Source organism: Sturnus vulgaris, chromosome 5 (genome assembly GCF_052056855.1).
Source record: "Sturnus vulgaris isolate bStuVul1 chromosome 5, bStuVul1.hap1, whole genome shotgun sequence".
Taxonomy (NCBI): Eukaryota; Metazoa; Chordata; class Aves; order Passeriformes; family Sturnidae; genus Sturnus; species Sturnus vulgaris.
The window spans coordinates 31,577,717-31,596,243 of record NC_142247.1 but is presented as its reverse complement, the minus strand read 5'-3'; the positions used below and the strand labels follow the sequence as shown (position 1 = coordinate 31,596,243).

General features: G+C 50.9%; 2 protein-coding genes across 2 annotated transcripts; both read left to right on the top strand.

Moving 5' to 3' along the window:
• The first annotated feature begins 824 nt into the window (after positions 1-824).
• HMOX1 (heme oxygenase 1) lies at positions 825-6,685 on the top strand. Its single transcript, XM_014889295.2, has 5 exons — positions 825-955; positions 1,276-1,396; positions 3,668-4,159; positions 4,785-4,896; positions 5,953-6,685. Exons 1-5 carry the CDS (start codon positions 924-926, stop codon positions 6,087-6,089), a joined length of 894 nt encoding a protein of 297 aa, XP_014744781.2. The 5' UTR covers positions 825-923; the 3' UTR covers positions 6,090-6,685.
• Positions 6,686-8,733: 2,048 nt separating this feature from the next.
• MCM5 (minichromosome maintenance complex component 5) lies at positions 8,734-17,963 on the top strand. The gene is made up of 17 exons (XM_014889298.2): positions 8,734-8,817; positions 9,024-9,206; positions 10,071-10,197; positions 10,295-10,423; positions 10,720-10,892; positions 12,152-12,307; positions 12,401-12,567; positions 13,166-13,337; positions 13,443-13,554; positions 14,305-14,448; positions 14,749-14,814; positions 15,373-15,549; positions 15,646-15,758; positions 15,978-16,106; positions 16,341-16,483; positions 17,057-17,184; positions 17,607-17,963. Exons 2-17 carry the CDS (start codon positions 9,040-9,042, stop codon positions 17,706-17,708), a joined length of 2,205 nt encoding a protein of 734 aa, XP_014744784.1. The 5' UTR covers positions 8,734-8,817; positions 9,024-9,039; the 3' UTR covers positions 17,709-17,963.
• The last annotated feature ends 564 nt before the right edge of the window (positions 17,964-18,527 follow it).

Genomic DNA, 18,527 nt, shown 5'->3' with positions numbered 1-18,527 from the left:
CTTGAAAGCCTTTGCAGACTTCCTCAGTTTCCCCCAAGTCTTATTTAGTATCTTTGAGCTACCTCAGCCTTCTAGATATCTAGGAGATGGAGTGATATCTTCCTAAATTGCCCTGCACACTGCTATGGTGACAACGGGAGCCAGCTGCCAAACAAATCAGATGCCATAGTTTCCATGAGCAAGAGAGCGTGGAATGCGTTTCTCTGTGCATCAGTGCTGGCACACCTGTGTTGGCTCTGTGCAAAGTGACAGGGTGCTGCCCAGTGCCAAGGGCAAGGGGGACTGCACGAGGGCAGGTTTGGCACCTGCAAGCCAGAGCTGGTGCATGTATGAGCACAGACATGGGAGATGGGATGTTTATACCTGAGCTGTGCTAGAGCAGGTGATGGTGAGTGCTGGATTAGCTCTCCAGGCAGGGTGCAAGGCACACAGACTGGGATGTAGGGCGAGGAGGCTGCCCTCTCTGCCCCAGGCATCAGCCCTGTAAATCCACCCTCCTCGTTCAACCCCGCTGTCCCCAGGACAATGAGCATCTCCTGGAGTACCCGGGCTCTGCTTGCCACAGACAAGGCACTGAAAGGGTTACAGAGCCAGGCACCCTTAAAAGAGAAGTTTCTGGACATCCTCTTGTTTTTGCTTAGTTATCGAGACGCATCAGGTGACTTCCTCCTGGCTCCTTGGGGCTGCAGGCGAGGAGAGGGGGACAGCCAGGCTGGGAAGGGAAGTGCTGCTGTGTTGCAAGAAGTTTGTACTCGCACTGAGGTCAGCGGTTCGCTGCTCACGTGGCCTGGCAGTATAAATGCGGGAGTCAGGCTGCCCAGCTCAGAGCAGCCCAGAGCTTCACTGTCCTGCGAGCTGGGAGGACGGAGGAAGGCACGAGCAACAACGGCAGGGAAGCAGAGGAGTGAAAGACGTGGAGAAACATGGAAACTTCCCAGTCACACAGCTCCGAAAGGTGAGAGCGGGACGGGAATGAGACGGAAGCGTTTTGTCAGAGGAGTCTTGTGTTTCTCCCTTTGCTTTTAGGCATGCTGTTCCTGTTCCCGCTCTGCGGGGAAAGGCATGCTGTTTTCTCCACCTCTGGATGGAGTCTGTCAGTCTTCCTTGCTCGGGACAGCGTTTGGAAAGCTGGTGCTCTCTGGTTCCCATCCACATCTCTTGGGAATGCTCTGCTCCTTTTTCTGCCATCCCAGGCTCCCCCTTTTGTCCTAGAGAGAGAAGATCTGTTTTGTCAGAGGAGACAGCACTAATACCTGTTTCACTGTACTTCCCCAGAATGGCCACAGACCTGTCAGAACTGTTGAAGGAAGCTACCAAGGAGGTGCATGAGCAGGCAGAGAACACACCGTTCATGAGGAATTTCCAGAAGGGGCAGGTGTCACTCCAGGAGTTTAAGGTACTTCACAGCAGCATTGCTCAGGGATGGGATTTCCTCACCAGTTAGATCAGATAGGCTGTGAAGGGACTAAAGGGGGGAGGATGGGGCCATGATGTATCAGCATCTCCTATGAAAAACATGAAAAACATCAAACTTCTCCACCCTGAGGTCCTACTGGCTCCTCTTGCAGAAGGTGGGGAAGGACTGTGCATATCACGATGGGCAGCCAAGCTGAAACAGGAGAAAAAAGACAAAGAGGTTGATGGGACTAATGGTATTACTTTTCTCTTTCTTCATAAATGCCTGCATGTTAACTATTGCCATACAGTTAATGGAGAAAGAAGTATGTTCAGATACTTGAGCAGCTGAAATGCCCAAAAGAGGGGAAATTCTATATTTACAACACTCTAGGCAGCTGCTGCTAGGAATAATGATGGGATGGTGAGAAAGTGAGGATGTGGGATCATTGTTGGCACTGAACTTTGCATTGTCACTTGAGTTATACCACAGCTGAGATCATGAACAGTAACTCAAAAGCAGACTGAGTTTGAACAATGTGTCTGCTGCTAACAAGCAAGAGCCTGTTGCTTTTCTGGAGATAAAAGAGATGAATTTCCACACATTAGCCTAACCTGGCTAGATACATTTCCTGGGATCTGAGCCACATAACAAAGCCATGAGCAAAGCCAAAGCAAACACCTGGGCAAGAAATTCCTGAGAGGCTATAGGATGTGACACATGGTCTTGCAAATAACAGCTACCGATTCAACCTGTGACTTAATTACTTTGTTGTTGAATTGTTCCTTGGTAAATAAATCCAGAGAAGTAGAAAGAGACTACTTATTTCTGACAGGTGACATTCAGAATACTTAGCCAAGCATAAATTCAATCTCAGGTGCTGACTTCCTGCGGTTAGAAATACAGCATTGGTTAGGCAGTGAACTTTGAGATAGACAAGACCTTCAGGAATAAAACTTTATTTCTTAGATGATTTTTACATGCTGTCAGGCGAATGAGATGGGGCATGGATTTTAAAAATTAACAAGTTTTTAAAAGCCATGTTGCTCATTAAACCACTACCTGCCTCTGAAAGCAATCAGTTGAGCTTTTTTTTTTGCTTAATTTGTAAGGCAATGTTCCCATATTTTGTTTCTTTTCCAGTAAGCTGGGTAACAGGTTACTGTTTAAAAAATTGTTTTTGTTTACTCTCTTGGCAGACCTATATATCTGGCCTGCTACGTGACTCCCCAGATGGTGGATATTTGTTTCCACAACCAGTCACTGCCCGTGTGCTTATCAAAGTCCTATTTGCTGGCACAGTGGGGAAAGGTTGAAATGGGAACTCTCTCACTGCAGAACTGACTGCTTTGTGAGAAAGTAAACTGCTTTCTCTCTTGTGAGCAGCATAATCCCTCCTACCCAAACCTGTCTCACCTCTGCTGCAACACCTTCATCTTTTACCATCTACTGCTCACAAGAGGTGGTGTAGGCATAACAGCCTCTGAAAACAGAATGCCTGGGGAAGGAAAGAACACAGCTATATTGTCTCAGACCACGTGGAAAAGCTGGCAGATAGAAGAAAGTATCGCATAATCTGGGAAAAACAACAATAACAATGGTTTCAAAATAGAGGGGGGAACACAGCCTCCCAGCGCTCCTTCACAAAGGCATCTTTCAGAGACAGGCTGTGCTTCCAGATCCCTTTTATCTTGTCTCCCTGGGGCAACCGAGGAGGCAACCCCACTTGCATGCCTGAGTGAGCAGAGTGGTGGTGCCTCAGTTCCCAGGACGGTGGGATGCTGACAGGATGAATATGTTGAAAAATAACCAGGGTGTGTCATCATCTCACAAGGCCCCACAAAGGGAAGCCACATTTTGGAGTATTCAAATTTGAACAATGTACCAGAAAGGATACCTTTGGGAATACCCTCTCTATTGACTGAGGGAATGGGGAGAGACCAGGAATGCTTAAACAGGGCTCCAGTTTACATTACATTAAGCTGCAAGACTTTAACTTGAAGGCAAGACAGTGACTTTAGGAGCAAGTAAGACCAATACCTGCTGGAAAGGTCTCACCTGATTGCTGTGTCAAGCAGAAGGGGAAGGGCTAAACGGTGTCTCCCTGTACCTAGCACTGTTTTCCCACATGGGAAATCTGCAACATTACAGCTGTTTGTGACTCACAGTGGGTGTGCCCACAAGTACCTTTTTTGTTAGTACAATTTTTCCCACAGACTTGAAAAAGACAAACAGATGCACCTATAGCTCATCCTCTTTCTTCTCTTTCAGCTGGTTACAGCATCCCTGTACTTTGTCTACGCTGCTCTGGAGGAAGAGATTGAACGTAACAAGAACAATCCAGTTTATGCCCCTGTGTATTTTCCGGCGGAGCTGCACCGCAAAGCTGCCCTGGAGGAAGACTTGAAGTACTTCTATGGCAGAAACTGGAGGGAAGAGATCCCATGTCCTGAGGCTACTCGGAAATATGTCGAGAGGCTCCACTACATAGGCAAGAACGAGCCAGAGCTCCTGGTGGCCCATGCCTACACTCGGTATTTGGGAGACCTGTCTGGGGGGCAGGTGCTGAAGAAAATTGCCCAGAAGGCTCTCCAGCTGCCCAGCACTGGGGAAGGGCTGGCTTTCTTCACCTTTGATGGCGTCTCCAATGCCACCAAGTTCAAGCAGCTCTATCGCTCCCGCATGAATGCTCTCGAGATGGACCTTGCCACTAAGAAAAGAGTCATGGAGGAGGCCAAGAAAGCATTCCTGTTAAATATACAGGTGAGTAACAACCAGCCAGCCCTGCCAGCCCACATCCTCTTTCAAACAAGAAAATAGCTACAGGGGAAATACAAGCCCAGTATTTCCACTGGGGAGCTTATGAGAAGTTGTGGAACAGGGTGAGCTGGTCAGAGTTGGATGGCCATGCTTCTCCAACCTGGAAGCTGAATAAAACAATGGTCCCTCAAAACCTCTTCTCCCTCCCTTAGTGTTTGAATCCAGTCTCTTCCATGTGCCACTATTCAGATATGAATGAGGGTTAATACTGGAAGTGGGGATTACCATCTAGTATCTGTCCTGCCTCTGTGGTCAATTTCCACAGGTCTGCTATACACTCTGACTAGGTGACAGGTACCTTGCTTTCCTTCCCATCAGAAGATGGGCAATAGCCTTCTCCTTAGCTGAAAACTCAGGGAGAACCTGTACAACAAAGAGTTTGAAAGACATCCTCTTGACCTCACAGGCAATTTTTGTTCTATGCAAAATGTGCCAGGAGACTTGGACTGAAGCCTAGACTGAAGTCTCATGTCTTCCTCTAGTTCCTAAAGTGCCTGAGGAAGGGGCAAGTGGTCCAGTGAAAGAACAACAGGAGGCCACATAATGAGACCGTGTTCCTTCTTCTCAGGTGTTCGAGGCGCTGCAGGAGCTGGTGTCCAAGGGCCAGGAGAATGGTCACCCTGTGCAGCCAAAGGCAGAGCTGCTTCGCACGAGGAACATCAACAAATCACATGAGCATGGTAAGACACTTCTAAAGGCAGGTGCTTCACAGAGCTCCTTCCTTTCATTCTCTTCCCTTCCTCTGTTCTTGTTTGTAAAAGCTGTTGGGAAACAAGCATGAGGTGCTTGCCTCATCTCTTCTCCAGCCATCAGCAGGTAGTGCAAGGAGAGGCACTGCTGTGTGCAAAGCTTCTACTCGACTTGACAGAGCAAGGGTAACACACGTGGGCTCACCAGAGTGTCAGTGAGGAAGTTTAAAAAACATAGACTCCTCTCTAGGGCTTTAACAAATTTAAGTTTCATTCAACACAGGGGAAACTGACCTTGAGTTCACAGAAGCAAAGGCATCAATTTTGGGTGCTGCAGATCAGCCATGGTGCTGTGATGCTGACAGAAAGTTCTTCTGGACACAGTCCTATCCAGCAACCTCTCCTTTTGGACTGTATCTCACTCTGATCATTTTTCTGCCTTCCAAAAGTATTTGCTGAAAACACTCCAGAGAGTATGCTGGGTTTATATTGCTCTGGATGGTGCAATGTAATCAGCTTGTAAGTCAGGCTTGTACCTGAGTGAGGAGTGAGCTCAGATGTTTACAGAGCAGAGTGGTTTCCATGATGACATGCAATTCAAATAAAAAAAACCCTTATGGCCTACCCATTCTGAAACCAAATTGGAGATTTGTATTCAGTGCATTCTGGATTGAACAACAGTTTTTCCATGGCAAAGATGAAAAGCAAACCTTGCCTTAAGCATCTCTAGATAGTGAAGCTAAAGCAGCTTCTGTGGGAAAGGCAGTAGAAGTTCTCTGTGAAACTTTGCCATTCCTTTCCCAATACAGGCATACAAGCAAGATTTTCAGTGTCAGATGAGGAATCCAACTTCAGCACTCCAAGAAATTGCTTGGAGTGCTGAAGACTGTTTCTCCCAGCTGGGCTCTGGGCTTTCTCCTTCTTCCCTGGACGACTCCAGCAGGGTGTGCTCTGGCACTGCAGAGTGCAAACACCGCACATTAGCAGCTTCTTGCCACAACCTCTTCTCAGTTGTCCTTATTTGCTTTTTCTTCCTATTTGCTCTAGGTCCAGCAGCTGGGAAGGAAAGTGAGAGGACAAAGACGAGAAACACAGACATGACACCCACCACTTCCCTGGTGCGGTGGATCGTGGCGCTCAGCTTCCTCGTCATGACAGTCGCCGTGGGCTTATTTGCCATGTGAAAAAGCAGGACCTTCACCTTCTCTCTGTGACTTCCCTCACCCTGAACTAATCCACCTTCTCCAGTCCTTGTGAGAGAAATCCTGGACTGGGTACTGTGATCTTGGTTCTGCCACTAATACTAGGAGACTTTTCTCCCCAGAAATCAAAGAGTGCTGTAAGTGGGTTCAGGCAAAGTCTCTCCTATGCTCAGTGTGAGCTCTTCTCAGAGACTAACTTTATCACCAAAAACCAAGGGTAGAAAAGGCTGAAAACTATGGCCAAGAGTTGTCGTTGCTTTACAGAGTGCCTACAAAAGTCTTACAGGATCAGAAACACAGCTTTGACATCTGTCTTTCCTTAGAAAGATGGAGCTCATAGGAGCTCTGTTTGCTCAGTTTTTTTATACTGCTAGATAATACTGTGATCACTTTCTCTGTGGAGCCACATGGCTCCCATGGGTTACAGACGGTTTTACATGACACTAGTAGGTCTTTGTTATTCCTTTTTCCAATCATTTTTGGTCTTTTAAAAACAAAAGACAAAAGTTGTTGAAGATAGAGTGTCATTCTTGTCTGGTTGTATAATTTATGCACATAATAAATTTCAATGTAAAGTCTTGAGGCCTGGTGTTTCCTATTATTAAAGCCTTACCCGGGGAGAAGGGAGGTGTCTTTCATCCTCCTGGTTATGTGTCTTTTGGAGCTGCTGCCTGCACAGACATGACAATTGACAGAAGTGGAGGCTATCATCAGAGCCAGACTCAGCTCCCACTCAGTGCTAACAATAACCTGTTATAAGCTGAGGCAGGTTCCTTCGGCTCCTACACACCACTCTCTATTTCTAGAAACAGCATGAAATTCAGTGAGCGTGCAAAGTATTTTTAAGGGGTGGAAGTGGTACATAGCAGCTGGTTGCTATTCTATCACAAGCAAAAGGTGATGGGACCCTCAGCTGGTCAAAAGCAGGACAGTTCTCCCTGAACTGCCAGCAAAGCTCTGTGTTACCAGGCTGCCATTGCACGAACTTCAGCGTGAATCAGAAATGCAAGTATGTTTTCACCACCCAAAAATTAAAGGCATTCTAGGTTTTGGTCGAGGCAGCTGAATGGGAGGCATCAAGTACACAACCACTGCCCTCACCGAGTGGCAAACCAACCCTCCACTCCCAGGACTTGGCACACACATGGCATTGCTAAAGGCACTGCAAACACACAGCACTGCTGGAGCAGCCCATGCACACAGCTTGCTTTCCTTGACTATTGTGAGGCACATCTGCAGGGCTGGCTTTGTGTCCAGCCACAGCCCTGCCTGCTCCAGGAGCTCTCCCAGCACAGGAGAGGCTGCAGTTCAGGTATGGCACTGCAGGTACTGACAAAACTGTGGAGGTGTCACCTCAGAGTCCTCTCTTTCTACCAGAAAGCCTCTGTGACCAACCTGTCTCCATGATCTGACTGTTCTGGCTGTGACCTTAATCCCAAAGATGCGTGTTCCTACTGCTCTGTTTTAATGACCAGCACTGAACCTGCTCAAAGAACAAGAATCAGAAGGCAGGTCCTGCTGAGAATGAGCAGCAGGAAAACGGGACTGTCATCATTCTCAGGCTCTTTTCTACTCTGCATCCTTTCTCCAACCCCCTTTAATAATTCTCTCTTTGGGTCCACTTGCCAGAAAAAAATAATTAATTCTCAGTACTACCGACTAATAGAAAAAGATAGTCGGGTGTTTGAAAAGCAGGGACATGAGGCTTGATAGCTATTTAAATACAAGAACTTGTTCATTCAGATTTCAGAGTTAAGTTCTACCTATTGAGTTCCTCTAAACCACCCCAACTAAACTATTTTGTTCATTCAAACACGCTGACGTAACTAAGATCTCAGAGACAAACAAAAGCCCATGAGCTCAGAATCACACTGCACCACACTCAGCCCCTCTCCACTGCTCAGAGAGCCTGACTGCATCCTCAATGTTGGAAAATATGAATTCTGATTGGCATCATACCCTCCCTGTTCATGGCAGGAGAGAGATGGCGCTTTGGGTATCTCACAACCATTGTGGTCACGCATTGAAGACCCCAGACTGAGCCTCCAGTCCGCACAGGTGGAGACTGAGGCTTTGTTTGTACCCATCTATGATCAATATGAATACATCTGGTTTCTCTGCAACAACGACACCAACTTTATTTCCCACGGGCTGCAGCTGAACTCTTCCTTGCCATGAACTGCGTTTCCCAGCCTACTCTTCATTTAGGGTGTGCATTACCACGCTTTGGAGGGGCCACAATATGCACCCAGCGACCTGCCAGCCTTCCCTCTAAATTCCCTAATAGCCGGGAGGAAGGCATCCCGGAGAACTCGTGTCCTGAGGCCCTGAAGCAGTGACGGGCCCCAGGAGCCTACAGCATTAATTATATATATTTATATATAAATATTAACTTTATTCCCGCACCGCCCGGGCCGCTCCCCCCGCCCGCAGTGGCATCACCCGCTCCCCCTCTGCGCGCCACCGCAATGGTGTCGCCCGCCCGCCATTTCGCCTCCCCCCGCCCTTCGCGCCCAGATTTCGCGCCACAGCGCTAGGGGTGGGCGGGGGGAGCGGAGAGCTCTGGCCAATCAGTGGCGGCGCGGGGCGGGAGGGCCAATCGGAGCGCGCGGCGGCGGAGGCGGTTCGCGCGCTTTGCGCCTGTTTGGTTTCCGCCGCGCGCCGCTTTTGCCGCGAAAAAGTTTGGCAGCGGGTTCCGGCGGGGAGCGAGGTGCGGAGCGGCAGGGGACTGGGACTGGGACTGGGATTGGGACTGGGGTTGGGATGTCCCTGGGGCATTGCGGGGAAAGAGCGCGGCCGGTGCCGTGCGGGGCAGGGCAGGGCACGGCACTCGGCGGGTCCCGATCCCGCGGGGCCTTTGGTGCGGGGCGTCGGAAGGAGGCGGCTGGGGCTGACCGAGCGCTCTCGCCCCCGCAGCGGAGCAGCAGCCGCGATGTCCGGCTTCGATGACCCCGGCATTTACTACAGCGACAGTTTTGGGGGAGATGCGTCCGTGGACGAGGGGCAGGTTCGGAAGTCGCAGCTGCAGAAGCGGTTCAAGGAGTTCCTGCGGCAGTACCGGGTGGGCACGGACCGGACGGGCTTCACTTTCAAATACAGGTGCTGCTGTTGCTCTTTTGTTCTTCTGAGCCTTTCCCATCCCCACCTGCACATCCAGTCTGTTCTTAAGCTCCTTTCTACAGTGCACACCCTGCATACACCATAGCCACTTTGTCTCTTCTCGTAGGCCGTAAAAAGCTCAGTATTAATAAATTTTCATATTTAACCTGAGAAAAAAGCAGAGGTCTGGTGTTCTCACAAATATTTAGACAGCCAGCCAGTGGAAAAGGTAGCAGTAGAGGGATCCACACTGCCAGGCTTGCACTTAGTTCTGAGATTCAAGATCTGTCTTGGAAGTTGTAGTGCTTTCTGGTCTGGAGAACTGTCTGTATCCATTAAATCAGTGCACCACTCCGTGTCTTCCAAGTCTATGAAGTTCCTTTGGCCACCCTTTGCCTGTGCAGTTTGGAGACACAACATTAAGAAAACATGGAGATACGTCATAATCAAGGGCTAGAACAGCCTTTCACATCTGAATTTCATTAGTCCTGGTGTTTCTTAAAAAAATGTTGTCTGTTCTGTTATTACTTCCTTTGTTTTAAACCACATCTTACATATAGGAGTTAATATCCTACACAGAAATTTTCTCTTTGTTTATTTGGACATGTAACTTCAGCAAATACTTTACATTGCCACTGCCAGCACCGGTGTTCCTGGTGTTATGTCACCTTTCAAAGTGGGTTTGGGTGAGATTGCCCAGGTTCCCCTGCACTTCTCCTGGAACTCACCTAATTCGTCCTACTTTCTTTCCAAACCAAGGACTTACTGCAGAACCTGCCTTTTCTGATCCCTCCTTGTTCTAAGGCCACTGTGGGTGACTGGTGCTTTCTGCCCTGCAAACCTTAGCTGCTTCCTGTCTTCCAGGGATGAGCTCAAACGGCACTACAACCTGGGGCAGTACTGGGTGGAGGTGGAGATGGAAGACTTGGCCAGCTTTGATGAAGACCTTGCAGACTATCTGTACAAGCAACCAGCAGAGCACCTGCAGCTGGTAAGGATGGAGGTTGGCAACCTAGAACATTGTCAGGAGAGCAGCTCTGATGTTCTGCTGTGACAGACCCACTGATAGCCCATTGTTCCCTCTCTAGTTGGAAGAAGCAGCAAAAGAAGTCGCAGATGAGGTCACTCGTCCTCGTCCCTCAGGAGAGGAGACTCTCCAAGACATCCAGGTGATGCTGAGGTCGGATGCCAATGCAGCCAACATCCGTAGCCTGAAGGTGAGGTGAAGTGAATGGCTGCCACACAGAGAGTGTCTGTGTGGGGGTTATAGCAGAGGAGTTTTTGGTACTTGGTCACATGGCTCAGGACACAGGTCACTCACTAATTTACAAGCAGCATTACTCTGCAGCTTAAAGGCTGCAGAGGGCTGTTATTGCTGGTTGCTACTGCAGGGACATTATTGCTGTTAGTGAGGTTCTGCACAGTGTTCCATCCTTTGTTCTCATGCTTTGTAGTTTCCCATCCATCTTCCATTGATGGTTTTCTCACCTTCCCTTCACCTTTCCCTTTTCAGTCTGACCAGATGTCCCACCTTGTGAAGATCCCTGGGATTGTAATTGCAGCAACCCCTGTGAGAGCCAAAGCCACCAAAATCACCATCCAGTGCCGCAGCTGCCGCAACACCATCAGCAACATCGCGGTGCGCCCGGGCCTGGAGGGCTACGCTCTGCCCAGGAAATGCAACGTGTAAGGACTGACAAGGGCATGCACCAGCAGGCTGGAGGGCAAGAAAAGTCTGCTTTCCCTCTTCCTGCTCCTGCTACATCGCATGCATTTCAGAATCTGCTCCCTGTCCCACAAGGCAGCAGCATCTGCACTGCTCTGCCTCCGCCCTTTGTGCTGCTCCTGTGCTAGTGGGCAGTTCTGGCTGGCAAGTTCTAGCTGTCCATCTCCGGTCATGCTGGTTGTGACCCTGCATGGTCAGTGCTGCATGCACTGTTGAGTGACTGTGTCCAGGGAGTTCTTTTTATTCATAGGGAATTTCGCCTGTCATACCTAGAGGTTCATTTCTGCCTCCAGCTGTCCCATAATGCTATGTTAAGTGGCTCTTCTCTTTTCCAAACAAACTCCTTGCTTTCACATTCCCACTCCTGAGGGGCCTGTTTTGTGTTGCCTTCCTTAGGGATGCTTTTCTGCTAGCCTTTCCATCCTGCTTTACAGCTCTTGGTGCCTCTGAGAACTGTGAGCATTAGGCTGCCATTGTGCTGCATCTCTTAAGGCAGCCAGTCCTGGTGGGTTGTGTCTTTGGGCTTATACCTGCCAGTATTTATTCTCTGCACCTGAACTCTAATGCAGCTCGAGAGGGGTTTGGGCTAGGGATCATTCTTGTTTGTGGTCTGTACAGCACCTCACTCCTGATCCCTGACTGCATGAGTGAATCTGCACTCTGATGTTGCCCTCCCTGAAAGCCCTGCATGGAGTCAGGCATCAGTCATGCCCCTCTGAGACAGCAGCAGGACATGGAGCTGCTCTTTGTCTCAGAGAGCTTGTAATCTAGCAAGGCAGATATGTCTTGAGAGACTGGAGGTGGATGTCAGCCTTGTCACATTGCTAATTGCTTTCTCACCAGAAACCACTTAACATTTGCTTCGTGCATGAGGTTGGAAAGAAAAACGCTATGCCATGTCACTGAGTCTGTGCTGCTACCTTCTGTGTAATTAATGAATTACTTTCCCTGCTTACAGATAGCAGGGGAGGGGTGAGAGTCAGGCGGAGTGCTCGGACAAATGTCACCTGGCTCTGGTTTGTTCTCATGCACACATTTGGCACTTGTTGAAGACAAGACAGAGGGCTTGATGGCCTTCAGTCTGGCCCCGTGTGTCTGCCCTTACCTGCTCATGTGATGCTGCTTGGAAGGGGCAGCTTCCCCTTGCTATTGCTGCTGTGCCCTCCACGGCACAGCTCCTCAGTGCTAACAGCCTTCCCTGATTGATCTCTCTGCACAGAGAACAAGCTGGTCGCCCAAGGTGCCCTCTGGACCCTTACTTTATCATGCCAGATAAGTGCAAGTGTGTGGATTTCCAGGTCCTGAAACTGCAGGAGTCCCCAGATGCTGTGCCACACGGGGAGATGCCCCGGCACTTGCAGCTCTACTGTGACAGGTACTGGCACAGCCTTCCACCCTGCCCCTGCTGGATGTTGCTGGTGCCATCATTTCCCACCACCATCCTCTGCTTTCCCCTGTCTCTTCTTAGGTACCTGTGTGACAAAGTTGTCCCAGGCAACAGAGTCACTATCATGGGAATCTACTCCATCAAGAAATCTGCACAGAGCAAGAACAAAAGCCGTTACAACGTGGGGGTGGGCATCCGGAGCGCTTACATCCGCGTGGTGGGCATCCAGGTGGATACGGAGGGCTCAGGTGAGGGCTGCTTTTGGTGTGCCTTTGGTCAGTGTTGGTAGCCTGGTGTTAGGAGACACTCCCCACCCTGTTCCTGAGCAAGGTGATCCCTCAGCAAGAACTGTTTGAAATCACAGCCTTGGTCCTTCTCTGCTGTTTATATAACGGAAGGTTCAAGGCATTCCGGGGGTCTCACTTGCCCTGGGCTTTTTCTATAGTCATATCCTGTAAGGCTTTTTCTCAGTCATATTAAATGAGGAGGTCTCACCCTGAGTCCTCCAGGATGTTTTAGTGAGAATCTGCTAAGCCATCCCTGAGGATCCCAGCTGAAGTCCGTGGTTAAAATTGTATTTAAATCATGGTCCTGACTGTAATTCTCCCTCGGGTTCCAGAAGAGCTGCTTTGCCCAAGATCCTTGCTTTTTCTTACCAGCCTCTAAGGATACAACCTGCCTTGCTGGGTTAGCAGATGCTTGCCCTCTCCACCTTTCCCACCTGGTGGCACTTGGCATGATCTTCAAGAGGGGATTTTTGTTGTAGTGTGCATGGGGGGAGTGGTATAATTTCCTTTAAAACCCCCATTTGTTCACTGTTGCATCATTCCCCTCATCCCTGTACAGGACATTGCTTCACTGGCTCGGTGACCCCTCAGGAAGAGGAGGAGCTTCGTCGCCTCGCTGCCATGCCCAACATCTACGAGACCATTGCCAAGAGCATCGCGCCCTCCATCTACGGCAGCACGGACATCAAGAAGGCCATCGCCTGCCTCTTGTTTGGAGGCTCCCGCAAGAGGTGGGGGGGAAGGCTCAGCCTTTGTTATCAAAGTCAGTGCTTCCTTATCAAAATAAAGGCTCACCATCTCTCCTCCCTCTCTTCTTCCCAACCCCATCACTCCAGGCTCCCGGATGGGCTGACCCGCAGAGGGGACATCAACTTGCTGATGCTGGGGGACCCTGGCACGGCCAAATCCCAGCTGCTGAAGTTTGTTGAGAAGTGTTCGCCCATTGGGGTATGTGGCTCCAGGTGCCCACTTGTGCACCCCTTTTCTCCCCTCTGCTCCTTGTCTACCCCAGAGACAAACCATGGTCACAGCAGACACCTGCCCGTGCATCCACAGCTAGACTTGGTGGCAGAGGCGTGAACTGGCCATTTTCAGTACTAGACTAGAAGGGACGGGGAATGAGGGAGAGAAGGGGAAGAATGTCATGCCTTTTATTGTGCTTTGAGCCAGACTGTTTGCAGATGTCCAAAGACGTGCCTGGTGCTGCTGTTTATTGTTGAGACTTGATCAGCAGAGGAGCTGGCTGGTCAGGACAAATTAAGTTGACTGCATCTCCAGCACGGACCTCCAGCCTGAGCCAAGGCATAGAATTATGTTTTCAGCTGTGTTTTTTCTGTAGTCTCTATTAAACTCAGCCTCTGACTGTATTGTTCCCTCAAGGGGCAAACAAAGCTAATGCAGCAGCCCACGAAACAATGAATCACTCCCTCTTCTGTACTTAATATCTGTGTTTGTGTCTGCATGCCCTCCGGTGTGTCACAGCTGCTTTGTCTGAGGCTTGGGATGAAGCAATAGCCCTGCTCTTCACCCAGCACATCTGCTTTTTACATGTGCTGAGGGCTTCTCCTGGAGGTTCTTCCCCCAGGAGCTCTGGATTTTGCAGTGCCAGGAGTGCTTTGTCTCTCAGCTGCAGCAGTGGGCTCCTGGGTGCTTCTGCAGCTGATGTGCTGTCCCTTTCCTTGTCCCACATGCCACTAGGTGTACACTTCAGGAAAAGGCAGCAGTGCTGCTGGCTTGACAGCCTCCGTGATCAGGGACCCTGCCTCCAGGAATTTCTTTATGGAGGGAGGAGCCATGGTGCTGGCAGATGGAGGAGTGGTGTGCATCGATGAGTTTGACAAGGTACTTGTGGGGCTATGTGGGAGTGGGAAGGAGAGCCCTTGGAATGACAGTCTGTCCCAGGAGAGCCCAGAGCTGCAGGAGGAAGGACAATTCCTCTGAGACTCCTTCACTTCCTTTCAGGGAAGGTCAGGGAGATGAGGCTGCAAGGGAATTCAGTTACATCCTGCCCTCTTGGGCATGAAGCTCCTCACAGAGCTTTGTGTCAGGGGTCACTTCGATAGGTGTGTAACAGAGGTCTGGCAGAGGTGACTGATGGTGACTTTTTCTCTTTGCCTGCTTTCTCTTGCCTGGGATAAAAAGATGCGAGAGGATGACCGTGTGGCCATCCATGAGGCCATGGAGCAGCAGACCATCTCCATTGCCAAGGTGAGCTGTGGATTGATGCATTCTGCCCTGAGGTGGGAATCTGAGAGCCCAGCAACCAGTTGTCACATATCTTTTGCCAGAACTGCCTGTTTTAGAGTCCAGGCAGTGGTACTGATGATGTCTCTGGTCTGAGACCAGTCAGCCCTGCCTGGAGGCTTTGGGCAGCCTGAACTTTATGGGTTCTCCTTGCTGGTGGCTGTCAGGCTGCACCTGCAAACCCGTACTTTGTGCCAGAGCTGCCCTGGAGGACTCAGCCCTGTCCGCACAGTGTTTGTCTCAGATCACAAAACTGGCGTGAGGTCTCTTGTGTCTCTGCTCTTGACAAGAGGTTTTAAATGAAATTACTCAGTGCTCAAGTTTCAGCTGAAGCCAATCCCCCTCCTGAAGGATATGTGTGTCCAGCCCCACCATTATAGAGCAATTGGGTGCTACTTATTTAAATGCAAGTGATTGACAATGAGTCCTTGAAAATGGCTTTCAACCTTTCACTGAATTAATGACCTGCTGTGACATGGAGGTAGTCTTGACACCATCCTTTTTTTTTGCCTTCACCCGCAGGCAGGAATCACAACCACACTCAACTCACGCTGCTCGGTTCTGGCAGCTGCCAACTCAGTCTTTGGGCGCTGGGATGAGACTAAGGGCGAGGAGAACATTGATTTTATGCCCACCATCCTGTCCCGATTTGACATGATCTTCATCGTTAAGGATGAGCACAGTGAGGAGCGAGACATGGTGCGTTGAGCCGCGCGGGTGCAGCCACGGAGTCCCTTTCTCTGGGAGGGGGAGGCAGGGGCGTTCCCGATGTCTGACTGCCTTCTGCTTTCCCAGACACTGGCCAAGCACGTGATGTCCTTACACGTGAGTGCCCTGACGCAGACCCAGGCCGTGGAGGGCGAGATCGAGCTGAACAAGCTGAAGAAGCTCATCTCCTTCTGTCGGACGTGAGTGGCAGGCGTGTCTTTGGCAGCAGCCAGGCTGCACAGTGGGAGGCAGCAGGAGAAGAGAACCACCCAGCACTCTGAGTGACCTTTCTCTTAACTCCTGCCTTGAAAAAAGGGTGCAAGAGTGGTGCACGGTGGTGCTGCAGCACCCAAGGAAGGGAGGGGTGCCCGGGGGACCCTCCCCAGTGGCGTTGCCTCCATCTCCTGTCCCCCTTGCAGGAAGTGTGGCCCTCGGCTGTCGGCAGGGGCTGCGGAGAAGCTGAAGAACCGCTACATCCTGATGCGCAGCGGCACCCGCCAGCACGAGCAGGAGAGCGACCGCCGCTCCAGCATCCCCATCACTGTCCGGTGAGCAGAACCCCCTCCTCACCCCCCAAACCTCCGGGATTGGGGCTGCACTGCTGGGCTGATCCAGGAGAGGAGCTCTCACAGTGCTGGGGTGTGAGGGTGTGGCCTTGAACATTGAAAGCGCTAAGGGGGGGAGGCAAGAGGTGCCTGGAGTGGGGTAAGAGGGGATGTCAGTGGGAAGAAGACACTCTTGTAGCTGCAGTAGAAAGCAGGGAATGTTTCCTGTGGCTGCAGGCAGCTGGAGGCCATTGTGCGCATTGCCGAGTCCTTGGCGAAGATGAGGCTTCAGCCCTTTGCCACTGAGGCAGATGTTGAGGAGGCCTTGCGGCTCTTCCACGTGTCCACCCTCGATGCAGCCATGTCGGGCAACCTGTCAGGTGAGGAGGAGATGTTCTGTGCTGGGGGTAGGAGAGGGAGACACGCTGGACCTGGCTGCTCAGGGCAGGAGAGATGAGCTCCTCTCCCAGGACCTGGCTGTCAGGGGCAGGTGTTGGACCTTCTTCCTGAGCAAAGATAAAGCAATGCTTGTGGCTTCAAGGGGCCCTTGTGGCTGTGGGACTGTGCCTCACAGGGAGGGCAAGGCAAATTACACTGAGAGTCTCCTGTGCTGCCCAGGGGAGAGCTGGGCTGGCCCCTTGTGGTCCCAAAGGCAAAGTCTGATGCTGGACTTGGTTCCCCAACCTATTAATCCTCTAACGTCTTTCCCTGTGGGGGTGACGACAATGTTTCCTTGGGCAGCAGCATGGAATAAAGGGTTTGGTGAAAGCTCCAGCAGTCAGGTCCACATTCAGTTCTGTGGCTGGAGAGCCACAGCCTTTGATGGTGTTGTCCATGGGTTCCCTGAAGTCTCTAAGCTGTGCAGGTGTGATGGGAGACACAGGAGATGAGCACCATATCCTGGAGCGTGACCTCTGGGCGGCACAGCGAGCTCACACAGTGTCTCCCTGCAGGGGTAGAAGGCTTCACGACCCAGGAGGACCAGGAGATGCTGTCCCGCATTGAGAAGCAGCTCAAGCGCCGCTTTGCCATCGGCTCCCAGGTGTCCGAGCACAGCATCGTCCAGGACTTCATGCGGCAGGTGGGCCAGGGACCCCATGGAGGGCTGGGCTGTGAAACCTGGGACCCCAGGCTGCTCCTGGGGGCATGAAACCACTTCCTCAAGAGCAGACTGGCAAGCCCTTTGGTCATGCTTTTGAGGTAGTAGGGAATGGTTTGCAATGTGATTGCAGAGTTTAAGGGGACTGAGGTGAGTTTCTGCAACAGCCTGAGGCGTGGGGCTGGTTTGGGGTTCTGCCCTTGAAACCAGAACTTTCTGATTTATGTCACTGGCTGCAGTCAGATCTAAAGTAGTGAAAGGGAAGGGAGCATCAGTGTCGTGGACTATTGGGCTTGCTCCTTCTAGAGAGTCCTAGCCAGGCTTTAGCAGAGGTTGCAGGTTCCTGCTGAGCTCCTGTCTTCTATTCCGTGCTGGTTCATTTTCCCTGGTCTCCCCTTTTGCAGAAATACCCAGAACATGCCATCTATAAGGTGCTGCAGCTGATGATGCGGCGGGGTGAGATCCAGCACCGCATGCAGCGCAAGGTCCTGTACCGCATCAAGTGACCTCCCTGTCCCAGGCTCCAGGAGGGAGCTGCTACTTGACACCTTCCCAGGAGCAGGCAGAGAGCCCCGGGAGTTGGAGCCTGCTCCTGAAAGAAGCTTTTCACTGGGGAGCCAGAAAGCCCCAGGTGTCCATCTTGAACCAGGGTTTGGGGTGGTCAGGGTGTCCCCTTGTGTGCTCTGTTGCTGTGTCACGTCCGTGTTTCTTTGAGCTCCAAAAGCTTTTAGTTTGTATTAAAATAAAACCTGATATTGGTAGCTCGGGATCTTTGGCCCTGAGGGGCAGAGGAGATGGATCCCCTTCCTCCTTTGAAGAGGGTGCAGGATTTTGGATAGAAAAGTGTCCCTCCTGTCTGCCCTCTCTTACGCACTTACTGTAACTCGGGCTCCAGACTCATGGGCAGCATCCCTGAAGGCAGAAACTCATTTTTCACTCAGGGTTTGTCTATTAAGGCATAAAGCCTGTTGGCACAAGCTGTCCAGTTGGGCTCAGCAGTGCAGGATGCACTTTACCCACTCTCTACCCACAGTCTGCTGCTTTCTTCCCCCTTGGCCAATGGCAGTGAAGAAATTATTTCCTGTTTGTTCCCTGCTCTTTGCTAATCCATCTTTGCCTTCTCCCAGGGCTGCAGCAGGGAAACCCTTTACTGTGCAATGTTAAAAGGGTTGTGTGAAAGCCTTGCTTGAGACATGGACAGAGTTCCCTGCTTGCTCCAGTAAGGATGTGGATGCAGGATAATCCCCATCAGCTATGTGCTGTCGTCCAAGTAGTCCCTGCCACCTCCTCCTTTATGCCAGTGGCCATGGGGAGGATTGTCCCAC